This window comes from Felis catus, chromosome E3, assembly GCF_018350175.1.
Source record: "Felis catus isolate Fca126 chromosome E3, F.catus_Fca126_mat1.0, whole genome shotgun sequence".
NCBI lineage: Eukaryota > Metazoa > Chordata > Mammalia > Carnivora > Felidae > Felis > Felis catus.
In genome coordinates, this window is record NC_058383.1 from 28,531,277 (window position 1) to 28,559,098 (window position 27,822).

Genomic DNA, 27,822 nt, shown 5'->3' on the forward strand with positions numbered 1-27,822 from the left:
CTTGAATTTCAAAAACGTAAGACTTCATCCAGCAGGGATCGACAAACTTTTTTTTTTTTGAGAGCGAGAGTGAGGGAACATTAGTGCTTGAGCAGGGGAGGTGCAGAAGTGGGGGGGGGAGCGAGAGAGAATTCCAAGCAGGCTCCTCACTCAATGCAGAGCCTGATGCAGGAGTTGATCCCATTAACTCTGGGATCACGACCTGAGCTGAAATCAAGAGTCAGACGCTCAAACCCCTGAGCCACCCAGGCACCCCAAGCTTTTTTAAACAAACTTTTTCTGTAAAGACTGAGAGTCAATATTTTAGGCTACATGTGTTCTCTGTCACGTGTTCACCTTTCCGTTTTTGTTTTCCCCTTTAAAAACATAAAAACCATTGTTACTACGGGGGCCATGCAAAACCAGGCCGTGCGTCCTCTCCTTGCAGAAGTTCTATTCCACACAAATTGATTCCACCCACTGATTCCGTAGAGGTCAAATAGATTTGAGAAGAGATATGGCAATGGAAGAACTCAGGCCAATAGCCAAACGTCAACCTACCCTCAACAATACACAAACATATCCTAAATACACTTCTAAGAAGCTGACGTGAAGAGGAATTTTTTTCAAGTAGAGTTTTTTCGTATTTGATTACTTGGTTCAAAAACAAACTTTTTGCCACCGTTCGAGCAAACATCAAGGCACAAAGCAGCATTTACCCACCACCACCACCACCACCACGTGGAAGATGAGTTTCTCTTGATTTTATTGTTCTTTTAAAAAAATAGAAGTCCGTCTTTTCCCGATACAGGTTAGAATGTTCCCATGGTAATGAACTGGGCACCAGAGATTAATTCTCTGTTGAATTTCAAAAGCACTTGAAAAGTTCTATTTTCAACTCAAGGATATTTCTGCTATTCTCTTGGAAAAATAACTTAGTAACAAAGGGTGGTTAAGCTGCGCCCATGCTCCCAAATTCACGTGTTCTTTTTAACTTGCCTCCAAAAGTGTGAGCCAGCCGTTCACGACGGGCAGGGCTGAGCACATACTCCGTCCACGTGAAAATCCCGTGTTTGTGTCTTCTTTCACAAGGAAGCTTCCAACAACAATCCTGTGGTTCAATCCTATGTGGAGGCCACCATGGTTACTTTATCATGGCTTTGAATGAAGTTCTGTTCTTAGGGGCTGTACTCAAAAGGCCACGCCACCCCAACGACCGTCGGGGAGGTCACCCCCAGGGCCAGGGCACAAGTTCCAGGAAACCCAACTATCGGGAACGATCTAAAGAAGATACAGATGTTTCCATCGCCCTTGTCCACACAAGATCGCCTCTGAAACACAAGCACAGCTCCCAACGCCTCAGTGAGGGGCAGAGTGAGTCCCAGAGGTACACTACACCATAGTGTGTTTTTTTAAAAAAAGGCACATGCCTATCCTACTCTTCTCTCTTCGACACAATTTCAGTACACAGACCCTTCTGGTGCCACAGAGCACGGAGATTTTCTTACGGAAGATAGCCTGGGCCTGAGATGGGCTCACATCCCATTTTTAAGGCAATTCCAGTCATTAAAAAAACACCCCCAAATCCTTCAACACTCAGGTCAGTTCAAGATGATGGGGTGGCCTCAGCATCCACACCACGGAGCCCTGTCCAGGGGGTCCGGTTTGTCCCTGTCGATTTGCAACGCACTGGCAAGGAGGCTGGGGAGGAGGAGACAACATTTCACGGGGACAGCTACCAGGGGCCATGAGCGATGGCCTCAGTGGCTAGTGTGACTGTTTGCTCGTAGTTCTTAAACTAACTTAAACAAAGCAAAAACCTAGTTTAAGGAGGGAAAGAAAAGCAACGACTCCCACACAGACACACCAGGGGCTTCGGCTTCCGTGGATTTCCTAAAGCAACATCTTGACTACACCCTGGGCTGACGGCAGCGACGGTGAGGAAATATTTGAAGGCGGCTTCCCAAATTCCAGGCGTTTTCCCAACCTTCAGACAGAGCAAACCAAATTAGGCGGACATTACAGCTGTCACAGACTGGCTAACATCAGGGCCCACAAAGTTCTAAGAGGAAAGAGAGGCAGGAGCAGGGTCTCCCTGGGTGTCAATTTTCTCTCCTGCGAAACGAAGAAAAGGACACTGGCCATCGAGCTCGCACATTCCCGAGGCCACACCAGACCCAGTCACACCAGACCCACTAAAAACACCCTCTTCGACAAGGTCGGAAGTCACGTGCACACCATGGAAAACGACTCTTCGTTCCCCATCATCTCTCTGTCTGCCCCACACCTACCCAAGTTACTTGGCTCGGGGTCCAGGAACATGGCGACGCAGCTTAGGAAATCAACCCATCCAGAAGCTGTCCTGATTTTCCTCAAGTAAGAAAATACCCAAAGCTGTCAGAGTCTGAGTTGTGCTTTCCCATCAGGTTACTGGAATCTAGTCTGGCTGGAATGGAGTCCCTGTTTCCTGAGGTTCTAAAGATTTTTTTTTTCTTTTTTAAGGAAAAAAAAAATCTTCCTCTAGGGGAAACAGAGAAGCTTTTGAAGCTCAAGTCCCAAACAAGTGTTTCATACAGGACATTCTCACAGCATGACCAGGAGCTGGGGCTGCAGATTCGAGTAATAAAAACGAGCCTCTTCCTGGCCATTCGCCCTTAACCTTCACCGGAAGACACCACCTCACTGCGTCCCAAGGGGGTGGAGGGTTAAGGTTCATTGACCTGATCCTCCAACTTTTATAAAATGGCTATCGGTCAGCGGTGAGAGGCTCCCCCCAGGAGCGGACAGCTAAAAAGGTACTGACCCTTTGTCACCTAGAGGCACGCCGCTGCTGCTTGGCTGTCTCTCGCCACCGCCATCTCTGTGTTTGCTCCCCCGCCCCGAGGCCGGGCCGCTTGTTCGGTTTGGGGACTGATCGTACACGAAGTTCCGGCAGGATGCAAGTTTGGACTCCAGCGCCTGCAGAGAAACGTGCTTTCATCCTTCAGGTTCAAGAGCAGACCTCCCCTCTCCCCAGAGCCTGTACACAGACAATAACCTCAAACGGGGGTTCTCGAACTGTGTTGTAGGGCGGGAGTTCCAAGAGTGGGGCCCTGAAGGAACCCCGCGTGCATCCGCCCTTTAGAGCCACTGGCCTAAGACAGTTAGGAGCTTCCTGGAAAATCACCAGCCCTGCCTATGGGAAACGTGAAATCAACTTTCGGGATGATCTACTCTTTTGTTTACCTTTATCAAACGTGCACAGAGTGGCTTGTGTGGGAGGACTGGGCCTTGTTGGAAACAGACCCCATAAAAACCAAGAGGGCGTTGAGACCGCCCCAGGCTTATCTATTACTCTAACTGTGCAAAACATTTAAAGAGAAACATGTTTACAGAACAGAAAACCAGAAAACCAAAATCTCAAAGTAAAAACACAAGAAAAGAGTCGCAAGCTTCTATGAAGGCGCAGCTCTGACTACATACATTCTGGCTGACGACAGGCTGGCAGGAGTTAAATCATGTGATTCGCCAGCATCATTTTAAAAAACACAAGCAACAGCTACACAGAATACCTGTGTTATTTCTTAAGCACACACAAAAAACCTTTCCCTGTAGTGAAGGTAAAACCTCAAGTCGAGTTCTTTGCTCTAGCCCTTTGAGATGTTGTCTTTGACTCCCTCATTTAAAAGGAAAAGAACTTTCAAATGTTTCTCAGTTTTCTTAAATTAAGAAAAACATCACAGACACCAGCCAGATTTCCCGAATTCCAAGGAAAAATGGCAGGGGAAGAAATATATGCACAGAAGTCAAAGGGCTGATGGAGTCAGAGCTCTGGGTGTTTGTCAACAACAAGGCCCACAGGAGCTCGAATGACGCTAGGGGACGCTAGGGGACGCTCTGTTACAGGGGAAAGGAACCAGTAAAGTCGCCCCTCTCAGGTATCCTGAAACACAGGCAAGGAACCACACCAAACCCGGGGAGGCGGCGGTCTTACCCCTACTTTCCGCAGCAGGTCTCCCACAATGTTGAGGGCCGATATCCGGGCTGCGGGCGTGAGGGGAGTCCCACCCGTGGAGTCATCCAGACCTGGGTGTGCAAAGGGAGCACATATAAGAGCGATCCCCAGTCTAAGTCGGTGCACTCATGTCCTTACATGTGGAACCCCGGTGAGGGGGCAGGGAGGCTAATCCCCACGCTCTGATCCTGGATGCTGCCCGTTTCACTCAAAAGTTAACTAACCCGCGAGGAGTCTATGGGATGACTGACCTTTTGCAGCCTTACAATGACTGTATTAACTGTTCACCTTTACACGTCACTCTTTTAAATCAAAATCCAAACAAGTCTTCTTGAAATTCTACGAATTCCATACAGTTAATGAACATGAATAGCATCCAAGCAAACCACATCTGGAAGGGTCTTAACTCTCCACAGCCTCTCTCCTCCAAGCAGGAGCCGGGGACCAGAGGCACCAGGATCACTGGGGTGCTGGTTAGGGCATAGGATCTCGGGTCCTGCCCAGACCCGCTCAATCTCAGGTGCATTTGAACGAGATGCCCCGCTGAGTCACGTGCATACTAAAGTGTGGAAAACACTGCTCTAGATGGGCATTCTGGAAATCTCACCAGTCTCTTCATCCCAGGGGACGAGCCTAGGGATATGGCAGGAACAGGGAGTGTGAGCTCTGGAGCCAGCTGGCCTGAGTCTGAATCTCAGCTCTGCTATTTACCGCCCATATGACTTGAGGCGAGCTACTTTCCTCAGGGCCTCAGTCTCCTCATCCGTCAAATGGGGACGGCACCTGGGCCAGTACTAAGAATTCAGTGAGGTCACACATATGCAAAGCACTTTAAGCATAGCGGCTAACTAGCCCACACGGAGCACTAGTAGCTGCCTACTGTTATTTCCTATTAAGCAGCCTGATAACAGCCTCTGTGAATCAGCAGAGGAGCTGGGGCAAAATCTCCAATTTCTCGTTGTTGGGTTTTTTGTTTTTTTTTTTTTTAACCATGCACCCCAGGCTACACCAGCTCCAGTTCTAGACACACGTCTCACTAGACCCACAAAACGTTTTCTAAATTTTTTATCTGATCATTGGAATTTTAAATTTAGGAGAGTTCACGTTCAACAAGAGGATTTTCTGGCTTCTGATGAAGAACGGAAAGGTCCGCTAATGCTGGGCCCACATGTCACGGGGTGGGAGCAAGTGGCAGCCGCCCCTGGGAAGAAGCTTCCATTGTCCAGCTCACTGCAGACTCCACCGCTCCCTGCTGCCTCACACCCGAGCTCTTCCAGTTTGTCTCAAAGCTCTGCCCCTCTGAGCACCCAGTTTGCTCCCTGCAGCACAGCCAGTGCCAGTACCTCCCTGACCCACCACCCTACCCGTGGAGAGCTTGGTGAAACAAGGCAAATCCCCCTGACTACCGTTCTCTTACCACGTCTGAACGTCCCCGGTGTGTTTAAGCTGGCGCTGGGTCCCCGATGAGCTATGGGGGTGGACGGCACGGAGCCCGTGGCCTGCACAGCTGTGTCTGTCTTGTTGGCCTCCACCGAGTTGGGCATGGGCGTCCTGGGTTTCTCCTGCTTCTGCTGCACAGCCAATTCCTGCCGCAAATCTGAGCCAGGACAAGGATTCAGATTAAGCCCTTGCTTCAGGGGACAGGGCAAAGGGAGGGTCGACAGTAGACACTGGTCAGGGAAAAGAAGCACCAGAATGAAAACCCATGGGCGGAAACCCTCAGGGGAGTGAAACCCACAGGACCTTGCCTAGCAGGCTTGTGAAACTACACGATTTTGTAATAAAACCAAAAAGGTTTAGGGGCACCTGGCTGGTTCAGCCGGTAGAACATGTGACTGTTTTTTTTTTAATGTTTTGTTTATTTTTAATACAGAGAGTGAGCATGAGTGGGGAGGGGCAGAGAGAGAGGGAGACACAGAATCCGAAGTGGGTTCCAGGCTCTGAACCATCAGCACAGAGCCCAACGCGGGGCTTGAACTCACGAACTATGAGATCATGACCTGAGCCAAAGTTGGAAGCTTAACCAACTGAGCCACCCAGGTGCCCCTAGAACGTGTGACTCTTGATCTCAGGGTTGTGAGTTCAAGCCCCATGATGGGCATGGAGCCTACTTAAAAATAAAAACAAAACAAAAACAAAAAGGTTTAAAATTTTTGAAAAACTATGGCATTGATAGATACACTAATGCTTTACTTGCTTCAAGATATTTCCAGCTCAACAGGGTATACAGCATACGAAGGGAAAAGACAACTTTCCCCACCAACCCCCATATGGGCCTCTTGACTCATTATCACTATAATATGGGGGAGATATTTTCAATCCTTTTTTCTCTACGTTTTCAGACGTACAGTTTATCTATTATCTATTAAGCGTATGTTAGGAATAATTCTTACTAAGTGTAAACAGAAACACGTTTACGGTCTATGATTTATCTTCCTTCAACGGTAGGCCTTAATCTAGCCATATTCACATCTATACCTTATTTGTTTTAACAACTGTTTAATGTTCCATAAAACAAAACGAATCTCTGTCATTTATTTAACCACTGCAGAACTACCTTTCAGACTTGCAGTTTTCTTCTTTTTAATCCCCCTTCTACTGGCTATACATTAGAAACTAAATTAGTGTTAGGAACAATTAATTGGGATGTTTAAGAAGTTCTTCTGCACCCAGATCTACCCCAGAACTGCAAACTTCCACGGAGCAAATGCTGATGGGAATTCAGAGCTGGAAACCACTGCCTCGGCTGCCATCAGGTCCGAGAAACAATGGGCTAGCTAGCAATTCCATCAAGACTTTTCTCCCCACAAAACTCTTACAGTCCTGCTGAACAAAAAGCCAGTGGTGGTTTGAATACCCACAGAGGGTCTTTACAGGGTCAGACATCTGACAATTCTTACCGTGGGGCGGGGACAAGGCCTGCCCAGTGTGGTTCTACGCCCTCTGACTAGGGCAGGTCACAGATTTCCAGCAAAGGTAACACTGGGCAACATTGGAGGAGAAGCTGTTCTCAGGTAGGGAGAGGGGAAAACACCGGTCAGGGCACACAGAAAAAAGCCAAGTCTTCCTGACCTCTGGCTTCATCTTTCAGGCGCTGAACAGATTCGAGAAGATTCTCCTTCTCATCAAGTTCACTCTCCAGGAAGGCATTTCTCTCAATGGCTTGATTCAAACGCTGCTCAAAGTCCTCCAGAGACATGATCGTGGCCCTGGTAAGAGAAAAGCAAAGTTGTCCCGGAGAGCAAACAGTGGCATCCATGTGGTGCCTACAGAACAGGGAGATGAGAAAGGGCGGACACAGGGGGCATGAGTCCCAGCATGGGCACCTCCTGGACACCACAGACTTGAGCAAGCATCTTAACCTTCTGGGACCCAGGCTGTTCACCTGCAGAAGGAGAATCATCTTAGCTCTTGAGGTACACAAAGCCGTCCTGAGGATTAAGTGAGAAATGTCCATACGGCACTTAGCAAAGGGCCAGCACCTTATTCAGGACAACATACAGGGTCCAAATGCCAGGAGAGCAAACTCCCATCTCCTCCTGGAGACTCAAAATGCAAATCAGTGTTCCAAATACCCTACTAAAATAAAACTGTGTACCGTTTTTAAAGTTTTTTATTTATGTATTTTTTTAAGAGAGAGAACGCAAGCAGGGGAAGGGGAGGGGGAGGAAGAGAGAGAGAGAGAGAGAGAGAGAGAGAGAGAGAGAGAGAGAGAGACAGACAGACACACACAAAATCCCAAGCAGGCCCCACGCTCAGCACAGAGCCCAACACAGAGCTCAGTCCCACGACTCCGGGATCATGGCCTCAGCCAAAATCAAGAGTTGGACGCTCAACTGACTGAGACACCCAGGAGCCCCAAGTTTTTTTTAAATATAAAACTTGAGTATTCCAGAACTTTATTCATTCTATAATAATGACTGGGGCCTCACCTCTATCTCATCTGATTTTAACACCCAAATGTTCAGCATTTGGCAAAAATGTGAATACATACATATAGAGGGAGAGAGAGAGAGTGCACACGAGAGTGAGAAATGTAAGAAAGAAATGTAAGAAAAAAAAAGAAAACCCAGGCTAACAGCTGTTTAAACCCTGCCCTGCCACTGTGACTGATCGACTAGAGAGAGATCAGAGAACTTGACAGTAACGAATACATCACACAAAGCTGCAAGACAAATGACAAATTCTCAATATTTTCAATCCACATCAACAAATATATAAAAGGTCTCCTAGAAATGAGAAGCAACCAGCAACCCAAGTTTAAAAAAAAAAAAAAGGCAAAGTTCAGAGAAAAAGAAACAAATCATTCTTAAAAATATGAGAAGGAATCTATGTCAGGCAGAATTCAGAAATGTATCCACTGGGCCCTGACTAGATTGGCAGAAATGTGAAGTCTGAAAACCACTCTGTGTGGGAAGCTGTGTGGAAAACAAGACACGTAGCTGCTGGGAATGTAAAGCGATGTAACTACAGAGAGAACAATCGGGCAACAACTATCAAAATCACGCATGCGTCTATCCCTTTACCCTGCAATTTCACTTCTGGGGATTTATTCTCCAGATAAACATCTGTGCAAGCAGTGTTCATCATTCATCACAGCAATGCTGATCACCGCACAAGAATGCAAATGTAGCAGCTATCCATCCACAGGGGACTGGACAAATAAAGTATTATGTATTATGCAATACCAACCATACAATAGGATATTATGCACTTGGGGGGAAAAAAAGAACAAAGAATTCTCTGTGTCCTGATACAGAAAGATCCCCAAGATCTACTGTTGTATGAAAGAAGATGTACAACAGCGTGTATAGAATGCTGTTGGGGAGGAGAGTAGGGATAACACCAATTTCTATTTTTATTTGCCTGAATTTGCATAAAAAAACTCTACCCTTTGTGTATTATTTTTCAACCACGTGAATGGTAGACTGGCTCCCATGAGAAGTGGTCCCAATTCTCCCTCCCTTCTTGCATCCACATCCTTGCCACGGCCTGTGAGTGAAATGTACTTTCCCTGCTCTGGACTTGAGCCACATGACTTGCTTTGATCAACGAAATCTGGGTGGACTTTGCATCTTCGGAAGTTTTCTGCCTACAGCTCCAGTGATGGAATCCACCCCACATGGGAGCCCCAAATTCTCTTCCCACGTCTCTGGCTAACACTGGGACCATGCATCTGCACAGTGGCCTTGAAGCAGCCCTGAGGTAACCTACATGGTTAGAATTAGCAGAAAAAGACTTCAAAGTAGTTTCTTTAGCTATGCTCAAGGATATAAAGAGAAACCACAGTAGAGGAATGGAAATCACTTTTTTTTTTTTAGAGGAAATTCTAGAACTGAAAATACAATCTCTGAAAGCTCTATTGGAATTGGCTTATCAGCAGACTGGAGAGAAAGGTGCAGCGAACTTGAAACCAGATCAACAGAAATTATCCAATTTGAAGAACCGAAAGAAAAAATATTAGAGGAAAAAAATAATAAAAGGACCAGAGCCTCAGAGACCTGTGTGGCAATTATCAAAACGACTGATGTGTGTAGTTGGGGTCCCAGAAGGACAGAGGACAGAGAGAATGGGCCAGCGCAAATCTTTGAGAAATCATGACCCAAGTGAAATCTGTCAAGAGAGATGTACAGACTAAAGAAGCCCAGCAAATCCCCGTCAAGATAAATACATATAGGGGCGCCTGGTTGGCTCAGCCAAAGAGCATCCAACTGTTGATCTCAGGGTCACCAGTTTGAGCCCCACATTGGGTATTGAGAATCACTGAAGGAAATGAAAAAAATCTATTCTGGTTAAATCCAACACTTAAAAAAAAAAAAGACACGTATATAAAACCGAGGCACATCATAATCAAACTGCTGCCAACAAAAAATCAAGAGAAAAATCTGAGAGCAGCTAGGAAAAAAACACATTATATACTGGGGAGTGACCACTCAAATGACCACTGACTTGTGACCTAAAGCAAGGAAACCAGAAAACCAGTGGAAGAACCCACCGAAAGAAAAACACACAACAGCTGTCAACCCAGAATTCTACATCCAGTGGACAAGAATGAAGGCAGGGGTGCCTGGGGGGACTCAGTCGGTTAAGCACCCGACTTCAGCTCAGGTCATGATCTCATGGTTCACGAGTTAGAGCCCCGCATCGGGTTCTGTGCTGACTGTGCGGGGTCTGCTTGGGATTCTCTCTCTCCCTTTCTCTCTGCTCCTCCCCCACTCTCTCTAAAACAAATAAACCTAAAAAAAAGAAGAAGAGAATGAAGGCAAAAGACCCCTGGAGATAAACTAAAACAAGGAGACTTCACCATCAGCAGACCTTCGCTATAAGAAATCTTAAGGGAAAGGGCGCCTGGGCGGCTAGGTTAAGTGTCTTTCAGCTCAGGTCACGATCTCGTGGTTCTTGAGTTACAGCCTGACATCGGGCTCTGTGCACACAGCTCAGAGCCTGGAGCTTCTTCAGATTCTGTGTCTCCCTCTCTGCCCCTCCCCACTCATGCTCTGTCTCTGCCTCTCAAAAATAAATATACATAAAAAAATTTTTTTTTAAAAAGAAAAAAAAAGAAAGAAATCCTAAGGGAACTTCTTCAAGCCCCAAGGGAGGGGATACCAGAGGGAAATCCAGATCCTCAGGAAGGAATGAACCCAAAATGGTAAATATGTGGGTAAATATAAAAGGCTATCTTTTTACTCTCTTCATTTCTTTAAAATATACTTGGCTTTTTAGGGGCACCTGGGTGGCTCGGTCGACTTCAGCTCAGGTCATGATCTCACCCTTCCTGAGTTTGAGCCCCGAGCTATGCTGACAGCTCAGAGCCTGGAGCCTGCCTTCGATTCTGGGTCTCCGTCTCTCTCGGCCCCTCCCCCACTAACGCTCTGTCTCTTTCAAAAACAAACATTAAACAAATTTTTTTTTTTAATAAAATCAAATACACTTGGCTTTTTATTTTATTACATTTTTTTTTCAACGTTTTTTATTTATTTTTGGGACAGAGAAAGACAGAGCATGAACGGGGGAGGGGCAGAGAGAGAGGGAGACACAGAATCGGAAACAGGCTCCAGGCTCCGAGCCATCAGCCCAGAGCCTGACGCGGGGCTTGAACTCACAGACCGCGAGATCGTGACCTGGCTGAAGTCAGACGCTTAACCGACTGCGCCACCCAGGCGTCCCTCACACTTGACTTTTTAAAGCCAAATCGATAGCTATGCATTTCAGAATCTACGGCATTTGTAGACATAGCAGTATTACAAGTATAGCATAAAGTTCAAGGATGGTAAAAATCAAACTGTAAGGTTGCAAGGCTGTTGCATTTTACTTGAAGTGGTACAGCGAAGTGATCCTAAAGCAACCGCTAAAAAGTAACACAGGAGCCTGTGGGGGCAACACAAAGCTTCCCCATCTTAACAAGAGTGTGGGTCGCGGGAGCGTATATGCCATTTGCCCAAACTGATGGGACCTGTACGCTAAAAATCTGTGCATGCCACTATATGCAATATATATCTAATTTTTAATGTGTTTCCATTAAAAAAAAGGGGGGGGGCTGGCACAGAGTAGTTTTTCAATAAATTTTAGTTATCATTGGTAGTATTCTGCTCAGCAACAGAATGTCAGTTTACAAAATACCGTTCTTTGGGGGCACCTCGGTGGTTCAGTTGGTTGAGCACCCTACATCGGCTCAGGTTAGGGGGCGCCTGGGTGGTTCAGTTGGTTGAGCACCCTGCATCGGCTCAGGTCACGATCTCACAGTTTGTGTGTTCAAGCCCCCACATCGGGCTCTCTGCTGTTAGAGGTGGAGCCCACTTTGGATCTTTGTCCCCCTCTGCCTGCCCCTCCCCTGTTCGTACTCTCAAAAGTAAATAAACATTTGCAAAGAAATACTGTTCTTTGAACACACTTACCTTAGGGTGGTAATGAGCACATGTGTGCCTTTCTGCCTGGAATGTTCTCACCTCATACTCTTCCCCTGGGTCATGCATATACATCCCCCTGGTCTTAGCCTAACTGCCACTTCCACTGGGAAGCCTTGCCTGACATTTACCCACTGATGGTGTAACTTCTGTGTCCACTTAAGTACCCCCATCGCACCTGAACTTGCAGCACTTACTGCTGTCATCAAGTTGCACTGATATGTCTTTTGTCTGTCTCCTGGACGGTCACTGGCTTGGTGTGGCTCATGGCTGAATCCTCTAGACTCAACACGGTGCTTGGCACCCACGTGCTGGGAGCCAACAGCAGAGAAAAAAGGCTCCCAAACCCGTTTCTCCTTCCCGACGTACCGTTTTGCTCTTTCCAAGTCATCGTTGGCTTGCTCCAGCTCTCTGATGTATTTCTGAAGTTGATCCTTGATTGCTTTGGTCTGGGCGAGGTCATCCTCTAAGGCTGAGATCTGCCGGTGGCCTTCAGAGTGCTGCGTTTCAAACTTGTCCTGAAGATCAAAATCGACACTGAGTGTGTGATTTAAGACTTCTGATAAGCTATGTTTATCTCCCTTCCCTGGCATTGCCTTAAAATACCGAGGATTACTCCTGGACTGTGCCCACTCCTGTTGTCATGGGCGCTGTTGCTTCTAGCTCATGAGCATCCGTACCTCCCCGTGTGCACAGCCCGTCAGAGCCCTGATTTAAGGGATTTAGCTCCTCCTTAGTATAGGATCTTTATGGGGCCATTCTTCCTATCACTCCCCAAGGTGGCTCCAGACAGCCTCGCGGCCACCCACAACCAGGGGACAAGCCTAACCTCAGTCAGTAGAACCTTCTCTCCACATACACGGACTCTGAAGCAAAGGAGGGCAGATGGCAAGAACGGGGCCACCGCTCAAAGCTCTTATGTACCAAGTACTTCCTGCCTCCCAGCCCACTAGCACCTTGCACCACCCTGCCCCCTCCCAAACTTGGTCCCTGCAGCCTCTGGGTAAGAAGCCCCCAACGATCTTCAAAGCCATCATTTTGTTCAAGGGCATCCACACAGCCACAGAAAACCACATAAATGTCTCCAAGCAACATCCACAGGGCAATACAGATCCACCTCACGTGACATCCCTGGATTACATGTAAGGAATCACAACAGCTTTGGTTGCTGCTGCCTCGTAACAAGAGCAGAAAACCATGTGCTTAGTTTGATAACTGTTCTAACTTTATGTCGAGACTCCCCGTGTAGCATGGGGGTTTGAAAGGGATTTGGGGACCTTTGGGGGAGGAAGGGAAGAAGGGAGGGAAGCAAGGAAGCAAGGGAAGGGAAGCAAAGGAAGGAAGCAAACAAAAAAACCCCACAACCTGTTACTTATCACCAAAAGTAGCTTCATGTGATTTGACTAGTACTTTCCAAGGAAGGAACAGTCAACTGCAGCAGCTAACATTCATCGCATGCTTACTCTGGGCCAGCTTCTGGGCTCAGGACCGTGCTTACGATGCCTCGCTGAATGCCATTTCGGAGATGTGAATGGAGCCTACCCCATTAGCCCAAAGTCAACTGGTAGCAAATGCCTGAGCCTAGATCCAACCTGGGCCACTGGGGCTGGTGCTTTTCCTTTTTTCGCTTTTTTTTTTTAATGTTTGTTTATTTTTGAGAGAGAAAAAGAGACAGAGACAGAGCATGAGTAGGGGAGAGGAGAGACAGAGGGAGACACAGAATCTGAAACAGGGTCCAGGCTCCGAGCTGTCAGGCCAGAGCCTGATGCGGGACTCAAATTCACAAACTGCAAGATCATGACCTGAGCTGAAGTCAGACGCTTAACAGACAGAGCCACCCAGGCGCCCTGGGGCTTATGCTGTTAAGGAAACTGTGCTAACGGCACCACTTACTTCAGCTCAGGTCATGGTCTCAAGGTCCATGGGTTTGACCCCTGTGTTCGGCTCTGTGCTGACAGCTTGTGGCCTGGAGCCTGCTTTGGATTCAGTGTCTCCCTCTCTCTCTCCCTTCCCCCGCTCACGCTCTCTCAAAATAATAAACAAACAAAAAAATTAAGAACAAAAAAAACAAAGAAACAACTATGCTAAAGTGCCCTCAACCATTTCATTACAGGTCACATAGGTGTGTACACACACACACACACACACACACACACACACACACACACATTCTGCTCTGTCTCCTTTCCCAAATTACCTTCCTTCACCAAACACCCTTACTGCTTTCCCTTCATCTACAACACAAAAGAAAACACTTCCCATAGGAAAGGCCCAAAGTCAAACTGGAAAGTTTGAACAACAAACTCTTCTTGACTCAATTGAGTCAACAAAGGCGTTGCTAGATACAGTCTGGATGCACAGGGAGAATGACACAATGGTGCCCAGGCCAGAGAGGCGTGGCGAGAGCCCTGTGAAAGACACACTCCCACAGAACAAGCAGATTATTTACAGGGTGAGGACACAGAGGCCATTCCACATCCTCACGCTGTCCGGTCCCCTCTGATACTCTGTTTCCTGGCCAGTCCCCTCTGATAGTGTCTCCTGGCCGCAGCAGAGGAAGCATCCCCGCTCAGTCAAGGAGGGGCAGACCAAGATCCACACAGGGGCCAGTTCCCAGGCCTGGCTCTCACGGCCTCACACCCTTTATTTGTGTGCATCTCCAAATAAAACAGGAAGGCATGGGATCCTAGGTCATTAACCTAAATTCAAACACAGGTTCAAGAAGATGCAGTTAACGGGCCTCTCCACCAGCATTCAGATTCAAATGATGTCCTTTGAACTTGCAGACATGAAAAGCTGTTGCTACATGTTGTGCTTTCATTTGGCGCTAATTATTATAAGCGGTCAGTTGATGGAGCCATAAACAGACGCTCTGTTTGATCCCTTACAGGCTTTTACATTCGACTTGTGATGAATAAGCCAGTTGTCAAGAAGTCTGACACAGCCGAATACATTCCCCTTAGGTGACTGACAAATAGGTGCTGGTGGCAGTTTTTATTTACTTACTTATTTTTTAAAGTAATCTCTACACCCAACGTGGGGTTCGAATTCACTACTCCAAGATGAAGGGTCGCACCCTCAGGGCGCCTGGGGGGCTCAGCTGGTTAAGTGTCCGACTCTTGATTTCGGCTCAGGTTTTTGAGTTCAAGCCCCACGTCAGGCTTTGTGCCAACAGTGTGGAACCTGCTTAGGTTCCCCTTCCCCTCTCAAAAAATAATTTTTTTTTTTAGTTTATTTAAGACTCGTATGCTCTGACTCAATTGTGCCAGCCAAGTACCCCAAGGCAAGTAAGTATTCTTCATTCCAAGGTATTTCTATTGCTTCTTCTACTCTATGCTCTGTGCCTCATGCATCTGTCATGTGGCTGTCATAAAAATGTCTTCTTGAAGGGGGCGCCTGGGTGGCTCAGTCGGTTGAGTGTCCGACTTCAGCTCAGGTCATGATCTTGCGGTCTGTGGGTTTGAGCCCCACATCAGGCTCTGTGCTGACAGCTCAGAGCCTGGAGCCTGCTTCGGATTCTGTGTCTCCCTCTCTCTCTGCCCCTCCCCTGCTCATACTGTGTCTCTCTCTGTCAAAAATAAATAAAACATAAAAAAAAAAAATTAAAAAAAAAAAAAAAAAAACGGCTTCCGCAGGTTCAAGGGCTCAGTCTTGAAACAATTACTTCATCATTGCTCAGTATTAGTCTGCCTCCGTGGAGGGTCTCGTTCCTTCTCCCAACTATCATTTATACTGCTGCTGATCTTCCCTCCACACAGCTTCCCACCCCGAGTCCGCTTCAGGCTAAGAGCTATAGTGATCCCTCAGTGCTCATGGCAGGGGTCAAATACTAATGCCTGTAGGGGCCAGGCTGTTTTGAGTTGTGTGGGCCAGGTGTAGGCATAAAGCAAGGGACACTCATTCCTCAGGGTCAGAGACAGAGGTGGGGGACCGTAGTGGGGACTGGGATGGACTGGTGAGCACTCAACCATTACTTGGCTTTTCGCTGGGGGGCAGAACGCAGGCCTGGTATGGTCAGATCCTCTGATTCTCAAAGGAAGTCAGAAATCCCAATTTTTATAGGAAGCCTCGCAACTTTGGATACTGATGTCAAACATTTAAAAAAAACACTACAGATATAAGTTTTACTATCAAAAGAACGAACTATACACAAAACCTCAACTCTAGCTAACACTAACACGCTGAAGTATTTACAGGGAGGTAAATAGGTATCTGCAAATCACTTTGAAATGCAACAGAAAAGTAGACCGAGGGAGGGATAGCTAGGTAATAAGAATCAAGTACAGCAGAGATTACTGGTAGAGCACAGGTGATGGATATACAGACATGTGCTGGAAAATTCTTTCCACCTGGCTGTGTGCAAGCAAGCTTTCATAATATGCAGAATAAAGAGCCATTGAAGGCTAAGCAAAAACCGTGCATGTGCGAGAATGACCTGTAGATGGCCAGCTTGGGGTCTGCGGTCTGCAACATACAACTTGCACTCCACAGCTCAGCTTCTGAGGACTTCAGGGTCTTTCCTCCGCCCCTCCCCATCCCTCAATCCCCAGTCCATTTGTTGGCCCCGCTGTTTCCCATGAACTCATAAAGCCAGGACTCCCAGGTCTGCTTGACATCTGCTCTCGTCTGTGTCTGTGGAAGGTCCAGATTAGCTCTTCCTTAACCCCTCTGCCCCAATCTGCTGGCCACACAAACACAGACGCACACACCCTCTCCTCACCTTCAAACACCAGCTCAAATCCCTCCCAGCAGCTGCGTCTCCATTGCATACAGACCTTTCTGTGTGAAGCATCTCTTGGCCAGTACTACGTCACGGAGTATCTTTTCCCTAGGTGCTTTTTGGAGTTAGGTTTGTCTTCCCCACAAAGCTGCCAGAAGGCTGAGAGCACATCTTCCACTATCCACCACACCTCCCCTAGCAGCTCATCAAAATTTACATGGTGAGCTTTACTAAAAAAAAAAAAAAAAAAAAAGACAGGCAGACATGCCTGTGTCCCCCCACCACAGACTTACTGAGACCAGGACTCTCACGGCAGGGGTGGGTTCAGGCCTGATACTTACGAAGCTTGCTGGGTGATCCTGCTTATCCGTGAGGGCTGAGAAACTCAGTCTCCGGGGCACAGTGTTAGCGATTATCTGCTAAGCCCTATAGCATGTCCAAAAGGTAGTCTTTACCCTTTAGACCAGTGGTTTTCCAGATACGTGGCAATATTTTTGGTTGTCATAATCTGGGGCAGAAGCTACTGGCATCCACTGGATGCAGACCAGGGACGCTGTTAAACATCCTACAGTGTGGGGCACCTGGGTGGCTCCCAACTCTTGATTTTGGCTCAGGCCCTGATCGCATAGTCATGGATGGAGCTCCACGTCAGGCTCTGTACTGGCAGCATGGAGCCTGCTTGGGATTCTCTCTCTCCCTCTCTCTCTGCTCCTCCCCTGTTCTCTCTCTCAAAATAAATAAATAAACTTAAAAGGAAAAAACAACAACAAAAAAACCATGGGTAGCCTGGGTGGCTCAGTCAGTTAAGCATCTGACTTCGGCTCAGGTCGTGAGCTCATGGTTAGTGAGTCTGACTCCCGTGTCGGGCTCTGTGCTGACAGCTCAGAGCCTGGAGCCTGCTTTGGATTTTGTGTCTCCCTTTCTCTGTCCCTCCCCTGCCCCTACTCACACTCTCTCTGTCTCTCTCTCTCAAAAATAAACATTAAAAAATTTTTTTAAACAAAAAAAACCCCCCACCAACATCCGACAGTGTAAAACTCAGCCCCCTAAACTGAAAATGACCTGACCTCAAATGTCAGCAGCGTCCAGGCTGAGAAACCTGGTCTCGACTGGCTCTGTCTGACAGAACTTTCTGTAATGATGGAAATACCCTGCACCACTCTGTCCAGTCATGATACCCACTAGACATGCGGCTGTCGTGTAGTTGAAACGTCGCTGGTATAACCGAGGAGTTAAATTTGTCCGTATTTTACTTTAACATCAGTAGGCATCTAGGGGCTATCATACCCCCGATCAGCAAATCTAGTGACACTCCATCCTCTCAAAACGTTTTCTTTTGCAGGCCTTGTGGGACTGTGGTAGACACCCAAGAATGGGCCACGGGGACACCTGTGTGGTCTGCTCCCACAGAGCTCTGCCCATGGGGGGCAAACAAGGGTTCCACCACCACATCCGCCCGGCAGGCCTAGGGGTGGGAGGGAGCCCGGGGCTGGCCGCGGCCCCTCGCAAGGCAGGGCTCCCTTGTCCAGGCGCACGCCCCACACCCCACCCCTGCTGCCCGTTTCCTCTCACCTTGATGGTTTCTAGCTCCAGGCGAAGGCGATTATTTTCCGACAGGAGGTCCCTGTTCCTGGTTTCAATCTGTTGCAGCTGCGTCTCCAGTTCGGCTTCGTACTCGCGGCTTCCCTCCTGGAACTCTCGCAGCTCCTCTTGGGTATTTTCGGCCCTACAGAATTCCCGGCCGTGTCAGGGGAAGCGTTTATCGAGCACTTACAGCTACTGAGGGTTATGCACGGATGAGCTCTTCACTCAACTGCCTTGTGAGGCGGAAACTATCACTGACCTCACTTTACAGATAAAGCCAGGCTCAGATAGGCCGACTGACCTGCCTCAAGGTCACACGGGTCAGAAGCAGACCTCAGGCCTGAACCCAGGGGTGCCTGACTCCAAAGCCCATTCACTCTTCACTCATTCTTTCACCATATATATATATATTTTTTAACTCAACGTGTGGAAAGTATTCGTGGGATTGCACACCCTCTGCAGATTGACTTTTAAGTAGAAACCGGACCTAAGTGCTTCCTTGTCCCACTGGAAGGGGGACAAACACCCAATTCCAGCTTTTCAGTCCTTAAAAGTCAAGCAACACTTTTTTTTTCGGTTTTAAATGCTAAGCCTGAATTATCTTTAAGTCGAATTAAGAGTAAGGAAATTAGGGGCGCTGGGTGGCACACACTTAAGCGTCCTACTTTGGCTCAGGTCATGATCTCCTGGCTCGTGAGTTCGAGCCCTGCGGCAGGCCTGGAGCCTGCTTTGCATTCTGTCTCCCGCTCTCTCTGCCCCTCCCCTGCTTGTACGCTGTCTCTCTCTCAAATATAAACATTAAAAAAAAAAAATTAGAGGGGCGCCTGGGTGGCTCAGTCGGTTGGGCGTCCGACTTCGGCTCGGATCATGATCTTGCGGTCCGTGGGTTTGGGCCCCTTGTCGGGCTCTGTGCTGACGGCTCAGAGCCTGGAGCCTGTTTCAGGTTCTGTGCCTCCCTCTTTCTCTGACCCTCCCCTATTCATACTCTCTATCTCAAAAATAAATAAATGTTAAAAAAATTTAAAAATAAATAAACAAATAAATAAATAAATAAATAAATAAATAAATAAATAAATAAAATTAGGGAATTAGAGGGACTGGAATAAGACCTCCCAACGAAGAGTCTAAGAGCCCACAAGAAATAAAAAGAAGAAATGCTGAACACACACTCTCCTCCCAAATATGGACGCAGAATCACTTCTTTCAAATTTAAAATCTGCAACGATCCATTTTGTTAGACACAGGGAGAAGTTCTTTCCTCACACACCGGGGAGGGGGCTGACCAGCTAAGGCGTCTGGAACCGACGGAGCCCCGCCGGAAAATCAGCTGGGAAGGAACACGGCGGTTTGCTTGGGACCACAGGCTCTGGTGCTCACATCCTAGGCCTGCTCCTTACTGGCCGTGTGACCTTGGTGGACACATTACTTGCCTTCCCTGAGGCTCAGCTTCCTCATCTGTAAAATGGGGTGACAACTGTTTCCTCACAGGGCCGTTTTGAGATTTAACGGAGAGAATGTATGTCAAGTCCTTCGTAGTGCTTGTGGCCTACGAAGAGCGACAAAATCGATGGCTGTTGCCACGGTGATAGGGAGAAAAAGCAAGGTGGACTTAGGAAGACTGACCTCTGCTTGTAGGTCATGGCCAGATCTTTCCAGTAGCTTGCTTCTTCCTCCTCAGAGCTGAAAGTCTTTCCCGAGTCCTCCATTGTGGAAACAGAGGAAGGGGTCACTCTTCTTGCAGCATGGTGTCTGGGAGAGAAAAGCTTTAAAATTATTTGCATATCTGGTTCAACAGCAGATGTTTATAAATTTTTTTAATACTTATTCATTTTTATTTTTTTTTAATTTTTTTTCAACGTTTTTTATTTATTTTTGGGACAGAGAGAGACAGAGCATGAACGGGGGAGGGGCAGAGAGAGAGGGAGACACAGAATCGGAAACAGGCTCCAGGCTCCAAGCCCTTAGCCCAGAGCCTGACGCGGGGCTCGAACTCACGGACCGCGAGATCGTGACCTGGCTGAAGTCGGACGCTTAACCGACTGCGCCACCCAGGCGCCCCTACTTATTCATTTTTAAGAGAGACAGACAGAATGAGCACGGGAGGGCCCGAGGAAGGGGCACAGAATCCGAAGCAGGCTCCAGGCTCTGAGCTGTCAGCACAGAGCCCAACATGGGGCTTGAACTCCCCAGCCACGAGATCATGACCCAAGCCAAAGTCGGACACTTAACCCAATAATGGATCTTTAACAGGAAGGAAAAAAAAAATTCCTGAATTTTACGTCGGGTTAAATGATAAAACATTGCCAAAACTTGACATCAAAGGCAGACAAAATCCAGCCCACCCACAGGAAACATTCCACAAATAGACAAAACTACCAAGATTTTATTTATTTCATTCGAGGAGGAGCAAGGAAAAAAAAAAAGGAGCTGAGGACATTCTCCCAGGGTTCCAGTTTAGACACCCGGTGCCCCCACCATCCTCATCAGCAGAGACAAATCCTAAGAGAAGGAATGTCTTTGAGGAGGAGGATAAGGAGCCCGGTTTGGGACACTTCGGGCTTGAGAAGCCTGTGGCACATCTAGCAACAACAGTGGATGTGAGACTCTGGGGCGAACCCTGGGCTGACACAAATTTGAGAGTCCTGAGCCTGTAGCTGCTTCTTCCCTTTATCCTGTGATGGAACCGCCAGACAATCTAGGGAGGACTATTTATGGAACTCTGAGGAATGCCAACGTTTGCCTGGTAGGCAAAGAAAGAAACAGCAGTCAAAGGAGACAGCGGAGAAACAGAGGCAAGAACCAGACGGTGAGCTGTCCTGGGAGGACGTGGCATCTAGGGGAAAGGAGGGAATGTTCCCCAGTATCCACGACGCAACAGAGAAGCTAAGATAAGGGCTGGAAAATATCCAGGAGACTTCGCGAAAGAAATGTCGGTCACCGGTGACGTGGGCAAGGGTAGTTTCAACACAGAGGAGGAGGGAGGAGGAATAAACGGGGTGGAATTACCAGGAGGCAAAGAAGAGGAAGTAGAGGGAATTTTGGAGAAGTGGGTGTGAGAAGACAAAAGGGAGGGGAGCTACAGGGTAGGGGGTGGGAATGGGGCCTTGGCTCTGAGGGCTCAGAGAAATGCAGGAGAGGCTAGAGCACACACAGATCTTGCCCGACAGCTGTCAGGTCACAGACTCCCTGCTGATAGAGCCTCTCCGTGCAAAAGCTTATTCCCTGAACTTATGTAAGGCTCTGAACTTGTCAAAAATGCAAATGAGCGGTCTCCAAGGTCCCTTCCTTCCCTCCAGAGAGCTCTCGGTCTGGTGTGTGTCCTTCAGGACCAAAGAATGAATGCAACCCCTCATTCCGCAAGACATAGCAAGCTGTATTTTTGACTACAAATATGAATCATTCAGCTAAATAAGTTAGTGTTGGCATGGACAAAATCACCAACTTCTGGATCCCTGGTTAAAAAAAAAAATCAAACAATCACAATTCTATTTGAGTGCAGCACTTCTTGATAAACAGATTTGTTAGTACCAATATTCACATCTTCTTCGTAATTTCTCTCCCTTCCCTATTCCAGGGACAACATGCTTGTTTCCCACCCCACCCCCACGCCCTTTTGGGAAACAGAGTCTGTCTGAAAGCTTGATGGAAGCACAGAAGCTGGGTAGAACAGAATGCTGTTCATTCGTTATTGTCTTTTTTTCCAGTCCAGCATTTTTTGTTCCATCTTTCTGTAACAACACCCTTATCTTGGGGAAACCAACCCTATGTTCATTCCAGAGTGATTCAGATGTACTAGATTGACTCAGTATCAGCATCTGGGAGGAGGCACATGATGGAATGGATGTCTCCATCATCAGCCTAATCTCTGCTGAGCCAATGATAGGGGTGGGCCTAACCCAAACTAGGTCAGTGATTGGTTCACGGGTGGTCCCAACCCCAACTGAGCCAAAGACAGGGGTGGGCCTAACCCAAGCAGGGCCAATCAGTGTCCAGGCATAGGGCTTTTGCAGAGCCAACGAGAAACACACCCTCCGTGTTAACTAATCTTATTGCGGTAATCGGCTCCCAATATATACATGTATCCACATGTCATGCTACACTAACAGGTGCGCCTGGGTGGCTCAGTCGGTTAAGCGTCCAACTCTTGGTTTTGGCTCAGGTCATGAGCTCATGGTTGGTGGTTCTGAGCCTTGTATCAAGCTTCACGCTAACAGTACAGAGCCTGCCTGGGATTCTCTCTCAAAATAAATAAACTTTAAAAAAAAGAAAAAACCAAATCATCATGCTATATACCTTAAACTTACACAACGTTATACATCAATTATATCTCCATAGAGCTGGGAGGAACAAAGACAGACATTCTTTCCACTAGGGTAAGGCAGTAGGAGGTAAGCCTGGAGTTGTCCGTGGTCATTCCTCCACCACAAAGGAGGGGTCGGCCAGAGAATGAAGCCAAAACCGAGGAAAGCAACGCCAACAGGTGGAGACACTGGGTCCTGATGACATCATTTGAACACCTGGACCCAGTCATACCTGATTTAAGGTTATGACAGATGACCAACTCCCTTTCTTGAATGTGCCAGTTAGGGTTGGATTGTTGCCCCAAGAATCCTAATGAAGGTAAGTAGTGAATGATCTCCTTCATTGGAAGTAAAAGGAATAGAGCAGCTGGAATGTAAATGACAGTAATTAACGTGGCAATGGGTGAGGGTAAACTTAGGTCTGGTAGGTACTCCCTGCTGGAGCCCGAAGCTCTAATAAGCCCAGATCTCATCTAATACCAAGGCACAAACCAGTGCCGACAATGTCAAGAGCCCGCGCGAGTGAGCACCGCGTGGCCACTGATTATCTTACTGAGGACAGTCTCAAATGCGTGGCACGGGGGTCTGTGTAGTAGGGCAAGAAAGTGAGGAACAATGGGTGTAGGCGGACTTTTCCCGCTGTTTGGAAAAACAACATGTCCAATATTCAATGTAATTAGTTCGTGCATACTTCTCGAAACGTTCTCTACCCCAGACCCCAATCATTAGCTTACGTTCAAGCCACGTTGCCTTCTTTCTGTTCCTTGAACATACCTCGCTTGCTCCCACCTCAGGGCCTTTGCACGTGTTATTCTCTGCCTGGAATGCTTCTTCCTCAGATCTATGCCCAGGTGTCCCTCTTATCATTCAGATCTCAGCTGAACCGCCTTCCCCGAAGAGACCTTATTTTAATGCCCCACCTAATACCCCCTCCAGCCCTTCTCTCTTATAGTAACCTCTGCTTTCTATCATCATTTTGAGTTTTTTGTTCATCTTCCCCCATGGGAATACCATTTGTTGAGCACAAGGGCCTTCTCTGTCTTGCTTTTTTATCCCAATGCCTAGAAGAGTGCCTGGCATGTAACAGGCACTAATAAATGCTTGTGGAATGGTACTAGCAGGAAGAGGATGTCAGGTGAAGGAAAGGCAGGAAGCCAGAAAGCTCTCAAGACCAGTTTATGGCTGACATCTGTAAATCCTTAAGATGCTCGTTAGGATGGGGAAAGCTCCACTCTCCCTCAGCACCTGAGTGGCATCTCTTTAGCTGGAAGGATCTGGGGGAGAAGATACCATGTTGGAAACTACCCCCTTCCCGGGTTTACTAGAGGAGTATCTCATACTGGAGTTTAATAACCTTCATCCTGAACTCTTATGACAGATGAGTTTTAGGGAGAAAAAGCTTCCTAAAACATTTACTGTAGCCGGTGAGAACTAAAACTGAATCCTCAGGAAGGGACTTTGAGATGTTTTAAGAGGTATTTCCACTGTGAGAGAGGCTCTAATTACAACCATGCTGATGGAAAAGCTCTGGTTGTTTTTTATTAAAAAAAATTTAATGTTTTGTTTCTTTTTGAGAGAGAGACAGAGCACCAGCAGGAGAGGGGCTGAGAGAGAGGGAGACGAGGAATCTGAAGCAGGCTCCAAGCTGTCAGCACAGAGCCCGATGAGGGCCTCGAATCCACGAACTGCAAGATCATGACCTGAGCCCAGGTCGGACGCTTCACCTACCGAGCCAGCCAGGTGCCCCTGGTTTTGGACTTCAGGGCGAGGGCAGGGGAAGCTAAGCAGAGACCTGAGCTCCTACCGGAGCCTGCACAATCTGTAACTAATTCAACTCAAGGACCAAAACCACAGGCCTGGCATTTCAACCAGAAACCCCTGCACTGGAATAACAATCCTTAGGGAAGAGGAAAAACATGTTATAGAGGAAGAAGTAACAGCTGAACCTCACTTTGCTATGCAATAACAATCTTAAAAAGAGGTATGATTTTTGAAACGTCTCACATTCTAATGCGCATTATTCTTTGCCATGGAAAGCAAGTAAGAGGACTCGCAAAGACTTCCTTCTCCCGGCATAATTTCCTCAAGTGTATCACCAGCTTCCATTAGCCGTGTGCTGGGCACCTAGGAAGTTATCTTCAAGTTTATGCTCTTTCAGCCGTTCGACTGCAAGAGTAAGCAAGTCAGTCTCTGGGGTTCTTAGGACCGGGAACTGGAGCAGAGACACGGCATACCTTGGCCATCTCCACAGGCACGAGCCAATGGCAGAGGCACCCCAAACCCAAGTGCAAGTTGGGGGAGGGTGTTGTCTTTGAATCCCAGTTCAAGATCTCCTTGGGGTTGCAAACAGGCTAATGAGAGGTCAGATTCACCCGTTCCATCTGGCCCACACAGTCTTTTAAAAGGCGCTGTGGCAGGCAGCTGTAAACGCTGGGTCTCAGTATATACAACTCTGTAGCCACTAGCTTAAAAAATGAGCGAGTGCTCCTGCCTTTCTTCCTTTTGTGCTACGAGCGTTACGGGCCTTCTGCCTCCCGGCTTGTGCTCTCAACACACCATCGTGCCACCGTGTCCCAGCAGCTCTGTGGACAAACCTAATGGGTACCTCAAAAGTACATGCTACGGTATGCAAGGAGGAACAAGCTGGGAGCAAGAAGCTAGAAAAGCATACATTCTCCACTTGGCATCGCTTAGATCTCCTACTCCTACAAAAATGTGTTTCCGCAAGCTGAAAACATACTTGAGACACACATACCTTTGATTTCAAAACCCTAGAAAACACAAAGCAATGTCCCTTGGCTCTCCTCTCAGCGAAGAAAGCCAGCACGGCTGGTCAGGAGCAAAATACATGTATAAACTATCAAGAAGTAACTCGCCGCCCTTCACCCCAGCCTCAAATCCTTCCCAATCCAAACACACAGAAGAGCCGAAGGGAAAGGGAGGGAGGCAAAGACACTGCCAAACGTCAGCACGTGCTTCCCCAGCTTCTGGCGGGTGCAGGGGGGTGACGCGGGCTCTGCATTTTGCAGAAGTGGCATCACTGGGGCAACACCAGTCAAGAGTCAGCAAGTCTGGCTTCTGTCTCTGTGCTTTCAAAGTCTGTAATGATCTTCCTACAAAAATACTTAGATAGGCATGCAAGGACATATACTCGAGGGTGTACGCCATCATCCACTGATGTGGAAAATTGGAGAAACTCAACTGTCAACAGGGGACTGCCTGGAAAATTATGCAGTTGTTAAGAATCATACGAACTAATATGGAAGAAAGTTCATGCTATGTTAAGAAAGGGTGCCTGTTTCGTTTATAAATGAATCTCGCTCTCCCTGCGTACATGAAAAGGGTCTGGAAGCTTGTACCAGATGGGGTAAAGCAGGCAAATAGATCAGAGCCTGTAACTGACACAATGCTAAATACATTGATTTTTATGGTAAGCATATATTGCCTTTGAAATTTTAAAAAGCTTAAACTGGGATCAAAAAAATAGAACGGCTGTTGTTCCAGGATAATTTTATTCTACTGAATCAAGATGCCAAGGGAAGAATTTTCCCTACTGTGGCTTCTCTCTCCACCCCTTCTCAAACATTTCCAAACACCTACTAAGTGCCAGGCGCTGCTGGGACAGGCAGAGACGAAGCACCCACGTCAGGTCTAGGTGCAAACAGTACTAGCTGCTGACACAAACCTTCTGCATGCAGCCCCGCTCGCGTTAGGAAAGTATCTGGTAAGGAAAGGGAGTGTAATCTATCTGGTAAGGAAAGGGAGTGTAATCTCCCTGGGCTCACACATTTCAACGCGAAAGAACACACTTTGGAAACAAAAATAACATCCTAAGAGAATCAGCCAAGTTAAGAAACTAATATCCAAAATGAGAGAATAAAAAATGCCAAGGAGAGGCCTCTGAGACCTCAAGGATCTAATGCTACACGAGTGACACAGACACACTAAGAGGAAAGATTTAAGTTTCAATCCCGATTGAATACCAGGGTGGTGGTGGGGGCAGAAAAGTGGCTCTGGGAGCCACTGGGATCCAATTGCTCTTCAAAGAACCCTACCCGTGTCCTAAAATGCCATCCTATCCAAGAATACAGAAACAAAACCAGCATAGAAAATGACAAATTTCTGCCCAGTGCGCGCCGTAAAAGGCCATTTCTTTAGAAAGGAAGTTAAAAGGGGCCTCGAGGCTAAAAGTAGAAAGAGGCACAACCTGGTACAAACCCTGGACAAAGAAATCAGGGAAGCGCAGACCCTCAGGAGGCAGAGAACTTGAGATGACTGGAGAAGATAAGGTAGCTTCCCAAGGTGATGGCGGGATTTCCCATGACCTCGGAGAGGCAGGTGAGCCCCACGACTGCATTCAAACTGTATATTAAGCGTTTTCATCCTTTATCCAATCCTTCCCCTAAGTGCTGTCAGGGGAAATCTGAACCTTCCCGCAGCAGAGATCTGAGAGAAGCAGAGGGAAGGAGGCTGTTCCAAACACGTTCCCGAAGACAGGGAGATGCCAAGGAGGGGGGAGGTTTTTGGAAAGAGGCCTGCACTGAGGGTGGAAGTAGCAAGGGGCAGTGGACGAGAAGGGGGGGGAGGAGGGACGAGAAGGAGGGGGGAGTTTGGGGCAGCAGGAAGAAAGGAGGTGGCGGGGACCGAGAAAAGGCCGAAAACAGCGAGAAGAGAGACTAGGGGAGTCAAAGGGCAGCCTCCGGTGGGGGTGAGAGGAGGGTTGGAGGGCAAAGGAGCCGGGCAGCGGGGACTGGGGACGAGGAGGAGAGCAGGTCGGAGAGAGGCCAGCGCTAAAAGAGAAAGGAAGCTGGCAAAGGCGAGAGGTGGGCGCGAGGACACAAAGGTGGGAAGGCACAAAGTTAGCAAGGGAGGCTCCAGAGAGCGGGACTTTTGAGCCCAGCGCCCGGGAAGCGCGGAGCGCGGGCAGCCGGGAAGCGACGGGAAAGCGAGGGGCGCGGCAGGTTCCCTGCAAGGCGGCTCCTGGGAGTCCCGAGAGCGCGGCGGGCGCCAGGGCAGGCGGAAGAGTTTCCCGGCGGTGGCGGCGGTCCCGGGACGGCCCCCACCCCCGGCCCCCGCAGCCCCGAACTTACCCGGGCTTGGTTCGCGAGGACGGGCGGCGGCGGCAGCAGCAGACTGCGCTGCCCCGGCCTCTAGCCACCGCCACCGCCCCCGCGCCCGCGGCGGGCGGCGTCCATTGGCTGCCGCGCCGCGGGACCGCGTCCGCCTCGGCCAATCAGCGCCTAGCAGCGCGGTTTGGAAACTTTTTTCCCAGGCCAGGGCGCGGCGTGGCCACGCGGCTGCACTGGGCCAGCCCCGGCTTGGGAGGCTCCGGCTGCTGGG

General features: G+C 48.2%; 1 protein-coding gene across 4 annotated transcripts; it reads right to left on the reverse strand.

The window, feature by feature from the left end:
• Nucleotides 1-728: 728 nt before the first annotated feature.
• On the reverse strand, nt 729-27,682 carry NDE1 (nudE neurodevelopment protein 1). Of its 4 annotated transcripts, none has more exons than XM_023246712.2 (10): nt 27,573-27,682; nt 19,805-19,930; nt 18,170-18,323; nt 12,247-12,395; nt 7,046-7,182; nt 5,391-5,570; nt 3,953-4,044; nt 2,783-2,937; nt 2,271-2,341; nt 729-1,966 (listed from the first exon to the last, which is right to left on the reverse strand). In XM_023246712.2, the coding sequence occupies exons 2-10, from the start codon at nt 19,885-19,887 to the stop codon at nt 1,890-1,892; spliced, it is 1,098 nt and encodes a 365-aa protein (XP_023102480.2). In that variant the 5' UTR covers nt 19,888-19,930; nt 27,573-27,682; the 3' UTR covers nt 729-1,889. The 4 variants fall into 4 exon arrangements, with proteins under 4 accessions (XP_023102480.2, XP_023102482.1, XP_023102483.1 ...); XM_023246713.2 differs by lacking the exon at nt 729-1,966 and adding an exon at nt 2,027-2,094; XM_023246714.2 differs by lacking the exon at nt 2,271-2,341.
• Between the last annotated feature and the right edge of the window lie 140 nt (nt 27,683-27,822).

Coding starts and splice junctions, on each gene's coding strand:
- NDE1 (XM_023246712.2), bottom strand. CDS start 19,887: ATGGAGGACTCGGGAAAGACTTTCAGCTCTGAGGAGGAAGAAGCAAGC. Junction 12,396..18,169: donor TGGAGCTAGAAACCATCAAG/GTGAGAGGAAAC, acceptor TTTGATCTTCAG/GACAAGTTTGAAACGCAGCA. Junction 4,045..5,390: donor ACCGGGGACGTTCAGACGTG/GTAAGAGAACGG, acceptor TTGCACACCCAG/GTCTGGATGACTCCACGGGT.